Source organism: Mustela putorius, unplaced genomic scaffold (genome assembly GCF_011764305.1).
Source record: "Mustela putorius furo isolate JIRA1106 unplaced genomic scaffold, ASM1176430v1.1 tig00003898_pilon_pilon_pilon, whole genome shotgun sequence".
In the NCBI taxonomy this organism is placed as follows: Eukaryota; Metazoa; Chordata; class Mammalia; order Carnivora; family Mustelidae; genus Mustela; species Mustela putorius.
The window spans coordinates 21,061,059-21,071,728 of NW_025422047.1; the positions used below are offsets into that span (position 1 = coordinate 21,061,059).

A 10,670-nucleotide genomic window follows, 5' to 3' on the forward strand; every position below is an offset into this window, starting at 1 on the left:
TGGCTCAGTGGGTTAAGCCTTTGCCTTTGGCTCGGGTCATGGTCTCAGGGTCCTGGGGTCGAGCCTGGCATCTGGCTCTCTGCTCAGCGGGGAGCCTGCTTCCCTTCCTCTCTCTCTTGCCTGCCTCTCTGCCTACTTGTGATCTCTTGTTTGTCAAATAAATAAAATCTTAAAAAAAAAAAAAAAGAGACCTCATCATTTTGTGGGTAACTGGATTCTCTCATCGTTCAGTTGATGTGGGAGTCAATATTATGTTAGAACTTGATCTTTTTCGAGGATGTCTCACTTAAATACCTGTTGCTCCATTCTGTATTAGACAGGTCTTTGCTTTTCCTCATCATCATATTTCCTATGCTTTGCTCTTTCCTTTAGGGCTTACGGAGCAGAATGTAACTTAGATGGCCCCCTTAAGGAAGAAGAGCTCCTGCCCCCAACCTGAGGGGAAATTTGGCACTTTTACCCAAGCTGTACCCTTTAACTGCACCAGGAACTGGTGCTGGGTGCCAGGGCACTAAAGCTGGGTCCTGATAACTTTCCTACCACTACCCAATATGGTGGTGGGATTCTATTGGAGTGTCTTATACCAGGGCTGCCCAACTCCTCCATATCTTTTGCCCACCCAACTTTTACAGAGCAATAGGATACCAGCAGATAGATTTTTAAGAAATGAGATGACCAAGATACCAGGGGGTGGGAGAGAAGAATCTCATTTCTGGGTCTCTTGCCACCCTCTACCCCAAAAAAACAATACTTCTCAGTATTTTATGATATACTTTCATGTTTCGAATTTATTTCAAGTATGAGGTCTTTTATCCAGAAGGGAGGGCAGTTGCATGAGGAAGCTGAAGTGAGGCACAATACTCATGGATTTGGGGCCCAGTGAACAGGGCTGCACTGTGAAGAGGGTGAGGACACTCTGGGAGGGCCTGATGAGAACAGTGGTTTGGGGAGATCCACAAAGCAAACTTTCAATTCCTCTCCAGGTTAGCTAGTCAATGGGTGGATTATTCAGTCTTTTTAGTAACTTCACTGTTCCTTAGCAATATCACCCAAAGAAGCTGGGAAAACAGAGAAAACTACAAGTGCCTTTTGTTTCTTTTTATGCCTGGATAGGGAAGGGAATGGAAACTAGCAGCAGAAAATGAAACATTTGTAACATTATCCCTTGCCATGAAAAATTATGGGTCTGACTATTAGAGGCCGCTTTGTAGCCTGGGAGTGGGATATGGTCAGGAGGGCAGGGGTTAAGCCCCATCTTGAGCCGCACTAACTAACAAATTCTCTGACCCTGCTGAAATCTTCTCATCTCTGGACCTGTGTCCTCATTTGTACTGGAGCATGGACTCAGTGATCTCTAAAGACAAGTTTTTCCAGGTCTCTGATTGTATGATCTTGCTGATTGCAAGAGCCCAGAGATCTGGAGGAACTCCAGAGAAACGCAGGTGTTAGAAGCAAGGGAATGTGGGAGTTTGATTGGAAAGTTCGATTGGAAAGCCAGGGCTTATTGTGAAGAGAAATGAACTACAGTCATGAAGAGAAACAAAGGTACGAGAGGAGGGTTGTTAGATAAGCAAGTATAGGAAGACATCTGAGGTCTGGATGAGAGAAAGAGGCAAAAGTGTTCTAGCTGTGTTGCTTCAAGGACCCAAGCCCCTGACCAGGGTAGTGTTTTCTCTTCTAACACTGCCTGGTCCACAGCTGACCTGTATACACCAAACTGCTCCTGCTCATATAGTCAGCCTTCAGGGGAAAGGACCCATCCCCGTAACATCTAATACATCTCTAAAGATTCCACCAAACTTCTAGTGCTTCCCATATCAGATTAGACTATCAGCTTACCCCAAGCCCTGGGGCAGCTCTACATGGAAAGAACTAGAAGATTTAGGTGTTGGTTCTATAAAGCTGAGAATGACAGGGCAGGTAGGGGGTTGGAAGTCATAGCTCTTCTTAAAGAAAAAACTCAGGGGGTTCCCTGTCTCCAACTAGTTTACATTTAACCACTCAGCAATATCCGGGCTCGCAGAGAGAGCCCAAGCATAGACCATTCAGCAGTTGTCCTACTCAGGGATACCCTTTAATGGATACTTTAGGGATTGGTCATTTCAAGACCAGTCAGGGGAATGGAAAGGGTGTCATACCAACAGATGCAGAATGTTGGTTAGGGGCAGGAGAGAATCCCAATGTAAGGAAAAGCTGAAGTTCACATGAGTTCCCGAGTTCTCTAGCAGGCAGGCAGTGTGGTCCCCTTGCTGATTCTGCAGAGCTGGGACACTGGTACAGGACAGAGCAGCAAGCTCCTGCATGGGAGCTTGGAACCCTCTACTTTGCCTTCTCTCTTCGGTAAACTGGGAGGATGGGAAGGCAGAGGAGTTAGAAACTGTGGTCTTTTCCTAATAAGAGATTACATATGGCAAAGTTTTCAGTTTTGTTTTTGAAGGAAAAAATGTAATAACATGGTTATACACAGAAGCTTTGGAGATCCTGAGTTCACAACCCTAGCTGTGCTATTTACCAGCGATGTGATCTTAAACAAATTACTGAGCTTTTCTGAGTGGTTTCCTCATCTCTAAAACAGGAATAATATTTCTCAACTGATAGGGTTGTTCTGAAGATTATAATGCATGCAAGACACAAGACACATGTGAGCTATTACAATTGTTAATACAACATGACAATAGTGCATACACATTAGGCAAGAGGTTAGTATACACTGAGCCCCCACCTAGGCTCCCGCTCCATCATCCTTCCTTGGGCTCTCTATTGATGACTAAAAAGTGCATTGCTTGGTGGCTTCCAGGAGGTTCTTTCTTCACTTTGCTGGAACTTTGACCTGAAGGTGATCCACAAGTTGCATGGAATTCTTTGTTTTCTTCTTCACATAAGGATGCTGTTTAAACCGACACTTCTTTGAGGAGTGACTAGGGGTTCCTCCCTTTTGGCCATCTTCCTTCAAAGGACTAAGATCTCTGGAAAGGAGGGGCCTGGTAACATGCCCCATACTCTGTTCTGAATGCATGTATGGGCATGTATGCATGCACTCTCTGACTCAGTAATAAGAGGGGGATTCAGACATTTTTGAGAAACTAGTAATAGATAGAAAAGGGTGTGGGGAGCTGTTTTACCTGGGAGCAGCTGTTCATCTGCATCAGGAACTGCTTCTTTTCCCTCTTCTCCCTTCTAGAAGACTGTCAAGAAGGAGCCTGAGGGAGGAATGTGGATCAACCATGGTCTTGGAGAAAAGGAAGTAGGTTCTCCACCCCTTCTGGAGGGAGAAGGAATAGCAGAGATCAACAAGGATGAAGATGGAGGCAAATGGAAAAGAGAAAACGAAGGTAAATACCCTATATATTAAAAGAAAAACGAAAGTGATGAGAGAGGGACAATGAAAGAAAAAAGCAAAGAGCTCGGGAATAGGGTAAGAGGAAAGGAAAAACTACCAACAGAGGTTAACCAGGAAGGGAGACCTAAGGCATGATGGTGAATGGATAGAAGAGTCCAGCTTCCCCATTTCACTTGCTCAGGGTATGAAGACTGCCATCTTCTGGTGCCATTTAATTACCAAGTGGCTTTGATTCTTGATTTGAAATGCTTTCCATTCCTTATATTCATAAAACTTTATCCTCAAGAGATCCTCAGCATTGTTTCATCTCTGGAGCTCCCAAAATCATTTTCCCCAACAGATATGCACCTGCCCAAAACTGTCTCAAAGTGCCTAGACTGGAAGTCTGTGGGGGCAAGAGCAAAAAGTATGGGGCAGAGGATGAACTGCAGTTTGAAAAAGGGTTTGGAATACCATCAGGCTGCAGCTGGTTGTGGGATGCTTCCTGAGCTCTGGAACATCTGTGTCAAAAACTTGAAGACCCATCCTCAGCCCCAACCAAATGTTGGGAGTACTGTGTGTTCTGAACCGTAGCACTCCAAATGTAGGTTGAAGAGTGTGGCTTCTTTTCTACACTCATGGAGCATAAAATGTCAAAGCAAGAAGAGACTGTGAGAGATCACCTAGTTAAAATCTAATTTCCCAAGGAGGAGACTGGGGCCCAGAGATGAGAAACAACTTTTCCCAAAGTAATACAGCTAGTCAGTGACTCTTTCCTCCCAAAGCAGAATCATGATAGTGATTCTTTTGATTCACTGTTTCTTGACAGTGCGTAAAGTGCTTAAAGGTTATTAAAAGGCACTCCAGAAAGGTAAGGCTGGCATTTTCCTGGAAGTCCCGGAGTGTACCAGCTCCTCAGGCACGTCATTATTTGGCTACAAGGACAGGCCTGGAGTCGGTTTAGCCTTCATTTTAATCCCCAGGGCTGCCTGGAGGAGGAGGTAGGAGCTCTGATTGCAGCCTGCCATTACTCCCCAGCCAGTCAGGGGGAAATGAAGCCCGGGATCGTCGGAAATGACAAGGGAATCCTGTCATAATACCAGGGGCTGGGAAGCAATGGCCAAGTTCCTGGGACTTAAGCAAGGCAATTATGGCTGAGTATAAAGCTAGGATGGGCAGGACTGAGGGACCTGAGGTGGCAACGGCGGTTAAGAAGAGGGAATGAGCTCGCAATCCAAATGACTTAAGCAGGGTGGACTCCTACTTCAAAGTACCTCCTCAGTCTCAGAGGTACCCTAACCATCTGCTTAAGTCTGACAAACCCACTTACTTTCTCCCAGGACTAAGTTCACGGTATCACCATCAAACCCCAGTCTTTTGCTTTTTTCCTAATCCTTCCAGCACCCTTTCTGGCTTCCTTTCTTCTATGCCTTAGATTCCTATCACTCACATCCAACTCTGTTTTTCCACCCCGACCTCCCCTACTTTCGTTGATTCCGCCCACTCCCCACACCCTTTTGATTTTTCCCATCCTTCTCTCCCTCCCCGACTCGACTCTCGGACAGCTCCCCGCCAAATCTTCGAGCTCCCCCAGCCCCTGGGTGCCTTTGGTTTTCCCGCCGTCGGCCCAGGCGTCTCAGATAAAGTGGATCCACCCCTGGGGCTCCGGGTTTCCGCCACTCCCGGGGTGCTCGGGCCCTCGTAGAGCATAGTCGCGGCCGCCGTTGTTGTCCCAGAACTCGTGGCCAGTCACGCGGTAGCGAAGGGCGAAAAGCAGGGCGCCCCCAATGGGTGGCGCGGGAAGGCGAAATGCAAAGCGGTCTGCACGCGGCGGGGGCGGTGCCGGGCCGGCGTAGGAGGCGGGTGCCTCGCGTTGACTCCGCCAGCCGTCGGCGCTCCAGCGCACGCTCACGCGCTTCTCGTACGCCAGGTCCAGCACGCGCGCGCTCCCGGCCACGCCCAGCGGGCCCGCCTCGGCGCGTTCCAGGCAGATGCGCTGCGCCTGCAAGCGGGCGGCAAAGCCGGGCTCGCTGGCCGGCTCCAGGGCGGCGCGCGCCTCCTGGGGGAAAGGGGAGGAGAGGGGAGAGGAGAAACGGAGGGCGGGGTCAGGACGAGGCACGAGGGCAGTCCGAGGCCGATCCCGGCGTGGGGCAGTCGGAGTGGAGCCCAGCTGAGAGAGTGGCCCCAAAAGGAATGAGCAAAACTAAGTCTAGAGTTGGGGAGGGGCATGGGTGTTGCTTGATAAATCCTCTCCCACACGCCCACGGCGGCCGGCTCGGGGAGGTCCCGGGAAAGGGGCGTGCCGCTGCCGCCCGCCTACCTGGAGGCCGCGGGCGCGAGGCTGGCACGGCCCGAAGTGGCGGAGGGCGTCCCTCTGCAGCTGGATTTGCACGTGGCGGGGCACCCGGGGCAGCTCTCCGGGGCGGAAGCGGCGCACCGCGGCCAGCTCCAGCCCAAGCGCGTCGGCGAAACGCACTCTCTTACGGGTGTCCGGGCTGCGGCTGCGGGGCGCCCGGACCCCGCCGCCTCCGGCAGGTGCAGAAAGGGCCCGGCGACCCCGACTCGGAGCGGGAGCGCGAGATCGGGCCCCAAGGCGCGTCCCGCCCTCGCCTGGCTCCACCTCCGGCTCCTCCTCTAGGCTGGGCCGCTGGCTGCGGTAGTAGGCACGCTCTGTTAATGCGGCTATGAAGCTCAGGTTGCGGGGGATGTCGGTGCGGGGGGGACGCTCTCGAGACATGGCACCCCCCGCCCGGGCGGGGCAAGCCCGCAACGCCGCCGCGTTCCCCTGCTTTCCTCTGGCTCGACCGCCCGGCGTCCGCGCAGAAGCCGCCCCTCGCCGTTGCGTACTCTTCTTGCTGTTACCTCCAGGAACCTCCACCTCCTGTAGCTGTCACCCCTCCGTGACTACCTTCCCCTCCAACCTCCCTCCCACCCCCAGCTCTGACCGTCAGCTCTCAGGATTTTAGACCATCGTCTCCGGCCTCCTGCAAGCTGTCTGCTCTGAGCGTGCGCTCGGCGGCGCTCGCCCTCCAGTCCCGCGGCCCTCTTGGCCGGGCCCCCGCCCACAGTCCTCTGACAGGTGGCTCCGCATCTGTCTTTGCAGCGTACCAAGGGGCGGGGATCCACCTTCCGGTCCTGAGACCATTCAGGCTTTTTTTTTTTTTAAACGGCTTCAACCTCTCTGGCTTGGCAAGAGTTAATGTTTAAAGGAGGGCAGAGTAACCTTTCATTTTCTTGCTAAGGATGGTTAAATATGCCCAGCGTGTGACTTTCTCTTCAGGACTCACCATTTTCTTTTCCAAACCCTAGGCTCCAGGTTTTGGAGGGGGCTTACAGGGAGTGCACAGAAGGAACGGTCATGAAAACTAGGTAGTGTCTCAAATAGAAACTAAAGTGTGGCCCTCAAAAGGATGGGTGGTCCATTAGAAAAGAGTTCTGAACTGAGTTGTCGGAAGACAGCTCTGGTCTCACCTCTGGTAGTATTTTGCTGTGTGACCTTGAGCATGGCATAACTTCTCTGGACCTCAGTTTTCTCATTTGTGAAAAAGTAGATTAGAGTTCTGATCTGTAATCCCACTGCAAGTCCTTTGAGGGCAGAGGCTGTGTCTGAGTTACAGTTTCAACACATAGTTGCAGCACATAGTAGGCTCTCAAATTATTGAATGAATGAACGAACACACAACTCTCTTGAAGTTGGGACTGTGGAGTTCTGGTTCCACTGGGAGCTTTCAACAGGGGTACAGAGCTGGCTTTTTTTTTTTTTTTTCTCCTTCATTTTGTTCTACATTAGTGAAAAAAAAAAAGGTGAAGTATTTTGTGTAGTTCTTTTTTTTCCCTAAATCCCCTACTGATTTTGTATAACACAATGTACATACTAGGTACGCCTGTAAGAGTTTTGCAAATTTTAATTCCTGTAAATCCCCATCAAAAGAGTAGGTTGTACTAGTATGCCTATTTTACAGGTGAGAAATTTGAAGAAGAGAGGGACTGGGACTCTTGCCCAGAGTCACATAGGCAATGATTGAGGACCTGAGATTAGAACATCAGCAGTCCAGTGCTAGAGCCCACTCTTACCCACTTGGTTATATAAGATTAAAACGTTTAGTAGTAATAGTTAACATCTTCAGAGTATTGTAATGAGGAATCTTAGAGTAGAAATGGAATCTCTAAATTTAAAACAGCAGGATAGTTTAACTGTAAAATCTCAAGTGACTAAGCTAGAAATAAACCATGAGACACATACTATCGAGGCCCAACCCACGGAGCCACCCAGGCACCTCTCTTATTTGCATTTTAACTCCATATTAACCTTAGCAATGCTAGTTAGCCAGGAATCATTTTTATTTCTTTTTAATTTTTTAAAAAAATTTTATTTATTTATTTTAGATCACAAGTAGGCAGAGGGGCAGGCAGAGAGAGAGGAGGAAGCAGGCTCCCTACTGAGCAGAGAGCCTTTGGGGCTCAATCCCAGGACCCTGGGATCATGACCTGAGCCAGAGGCAGAGACTTTAAGCCACTGAGCCACCCAGGCACCCTAGGAATAATTTTTAAAGTAGTTTTATTTTCTGACTTTATACACGTACATATAATCCATGGACCTATTATTTTCCTATTTTATGGTGTAAAATAATGTTACACTAATTTGTGTTACAATCAAGCATTTTAAAACTGTCTTCCTTGTGTGCCTGGGTGGCTCAGTGGGTTAAAGCCTCTGCCTTCGGCTCAGGTTATGATCCCAGGGTCCTGGAATCAAGCCCCACATTGGGCTCTCTGCTCTGCGGGGAGCCTGCTTCCTTCTCTCTCTCTGCCTGCCTCTCTGCCTACTTGTGATCTCTGTCAAATAAATAAAAATCTTAAAAAAAAAAAAAAAGACAACTGTCTTCCTTGCTCTTGTAAGATATATCGTTGAGGGGCACCTGGGTGGCTGAGTTGGTTAAGCATCTGCCTTTGGCTCAGGTCATGATCCCAGGTCCTGGGATCCAGCCCCACATTGGACTCCCTGTTCAGCAAGGAGTCTACTTCTCCCTCTGTCCCTCCCCTGCTCGTGCTCCTAATATATCTCTCTTTCAAATAAATAAAATCTTTAATATGTATATATTAATTAAAAAATATATATACATATATATATAATTAAAGGAATAGATAAGGTTCAAAGTGGTCTATATGGCCTGAGGTTTTCTGATAAAAACACTTGTGCTTTGTCTATAGTTTGAGCTGCCATTCCTTGGCTCCATGGTGTTGGTCTGAGAAGATCCTTGAGGTACACAGCTTTGGACCAGGTATAATTTGTGTTGGCCTAGCAGTTCTGTTATGGCTGCTCAGGCTGACATTGAACCTTTCTTACAAATCAATGTTTCTTTTCTTTCTTCTTTTTTTTTTTTTCTTCCTCTTCATAGTTCAGTCTTTGCTCTTAAATAGCCACTACAGTTATCTTCAAACATCAGAGTAGGCTTACAGTAGGCACTGTATGATTTGTTCAATCAACATTTACTGAGGGTCTATTAGGCCTGAAGGGCATAACAGTGAATAAAATTCCATTCCTGCTCTCACAGGGTTTATAAATAAATGGGAGGGCAGACAGAAATGTATTTGGATCCTGAGACCTAAAAGTGTTGTTATTTCAGTTAAGTATCTGAGAAGAAATCAGTATTTCTGATTTCTTTAGGAAATGGAATGGACCAGGTTATTCTATGAATGATGCAGCAAGGCAGACTTGCTGGTGGCAGCTAGAATGATCAGCCCAAGAGCAAAAAAATGAGAATGGTTGAAGGATACAGTCATAAAGGTGTGCAGTCTGCTGTGCCTTCAGAATGGAGGGGATGACTGAATTTGGACTCGTAAATGTCATAACAACATAGATTATCTGAAACAGAGAGATGACCTTCTAGCAATGCACTTAAAGTTAAGACAAACTTTACAGTCAGACAAAGTTGAGTACCAGTTTCTGAGTATATGGCTTTGGGTAAATAACCTCTCTAAGCCTCACTCTTTTCACCTATAGAATGAGAATAAAACAGCTTAGGGACTGGATTGAGGATAAATATGCATGTAAAGAAAGCACCTAGCGCCTAATAAGTCCTCAAAATGTATTAGTTGTTACTATTATTTATTTTTTAAAAGATTTTATTTATTTGACAGACAGAGATCACAAGTAGGCAGAGAGGCAGGCAGAGAGAGAGAGGAGGAAGCAGGCTTTCTGCTGAGCAGAGAGCCCAATGGGCTCGATCCCAGGACCCCGGGATCATGACTTGAGCGGAAGGCAGAGGCTTTAACCCACTGAGCCACCCAGGCGCCCCAATTGTTACTATTATTGTTACAGAAACAAACTTTGTTCTCCAGAGACTGTAAGGGCAGGTAGGAATATCAAGGCTTGGACCCCAGGTAGAAGCAAAGGGAACCAGCAGGAAAGGAAAATTGGGTTGCCTCTTTCTAGCCTTTGGTTGGAGGTCCCTCCCAATGGAGTGGAAGGAAGTGCCAGTGCAAGAACCAGTGGGGCCCAGTCAGAATGCCTGAGAGAGCCCTCCTGAGGATCACCTGTGGTCACACTGCTTCACATCCTGTGAACTGCCCTGTATAAATGATAGGCATACCTATATGTATGTGTGTGTACACATACATACATACACACACACACATATAAAATCTGAAAGGTTAACCATCAACCTTGACCTTGATTGGCATCCTCCAGAAAGGGAGGCAGAATTGAGCAAGGGGTGGAAGGCGGAAGATTGAGGACTTGTATTTGTTCCCTTATATCTCTATATTGTTTGAACTTGTCATAATGAGAATAAGTTCATGTGTGGAGTAAAGAGAATGAAAAAGAAAACCAATCTGATTACAAAAAAATGAAAGAAAGTAAAGAAAGGTTACCTGCAGAAACTCCTTGCGGTCCAAGTCTTGATGCCTGGCTAAAGCCCCAGCCCGCAAAGAGACTACTGGGTTAAAGGTCCTAGAGAAAAGAGGGAGTGAACTGTTCAGTGTCCGTGTCGTGACTGCCAGTCCCACAGGGCGAGACACCTGGCAGGCAGTTCCCACTGGAATGGGAACTGCTCCTCTAATCTGGGCATCCACTCCAGGGCTGGAAAAAAATTCAACAAGTACATGGAACATCAGAGACCTTCTGGAAATGGTGAATTTGCTCCGAGGTTTCCTGAGGTCTAGCCGGCTTCTCTGGGCAGCCTTCAGTCACAGGAGCCCAGCCTGGCCTTCTGTGTCCTCTCTGCCCTGCTCTTTCTTCATGGCCTACAGCGGCCCTCTCTCTTCCGGAGTTGTGGCCCTTCCCAAGCTTGCTTCCCAGCCCCGCCCCTCTCTCTGGACGCATCTCTGGGCCCCATCATCACCCGGCGCCGGG

General features: G+C 48.2%; 1 protein-coding gene and 1 long non-coding RNA gene across 10 annotated transcripts; both read right to left on the bottom strand.

Moving 5' to 3' along the window:
* Positions 1–770: 770 nt before the first annotated feature.
* Positions 771–7,085, bottom strand: PPP1R3E (protein phosphatase 1 regulatory subunit 3E). Of its 9 annotated transcripts, none has more exons than XR_006602914.1 (4): positions 5,640–7,085; positions 3,123–5,378; positions 2,723–2,830; positions 771–2,345 (listed from the first exon to the last, which is right to left on the bottom strand). XR_006602914.1 is itself a non-coding variant. In XM_004755318.3 (2 exons), the coding sequence occupies exons 1-2, from the start codon at positions 6,054–6,056 to the stop codon at positions 4,956–4,958; spliced, it is 840 nt and encodes a 279-aa protein (XP_004755375.1). In that variant the 5' UTR covers positions 6,057–7,085; the 3' UTR covers positions 771–4,955. The 9 variants fall into 9 exon arrangements, 1 of the variants encoding a protein (XP_004755375.1); XR_006602915.1 differs by having other exon boundaries at positions 771–2,390; XR_006602913.1 differs by having other exon boundaries at positions 771–3,262; positions 3,794–5,378.
* A 2,470-nt stretch (positions 7,086–9,555) lies between these two features.
* Positions 9,556–10,617, bottom strand: LOC101680472. The gene is made up of 3 exons (XR_006602916.1): positions 10,437–10,617; positions 10,190–10,268; positions 9,556–9,888 (listed from the first exon to the last, which is right to left on the bottom strand). It is a non-coding gene; the product is annotated as an uncharacterized LOC101680472 (long non-coding RNA).
* Positions 10,618–10,670: the final 53 nt, after the last annotated feature.

Excerpts from the sequence above, each read along its gene's own strand:
- PPP1R3E (XM_004755318.3), bottom strand. The coding sequence starts at position 6,056 with ATGTCTCGAGAGCGTCCCCCCCGCACCGACATCCCCCGCAACCTGAGC. Across the intron at positions 5,379-5,639 it reads CTCGCGCCCGCGGCCTCCAG|GAGGCGCGCGCCGCCCTGGA; the intron begins GTAGGCGGGCGG and ends CCTTTCCCCCAG.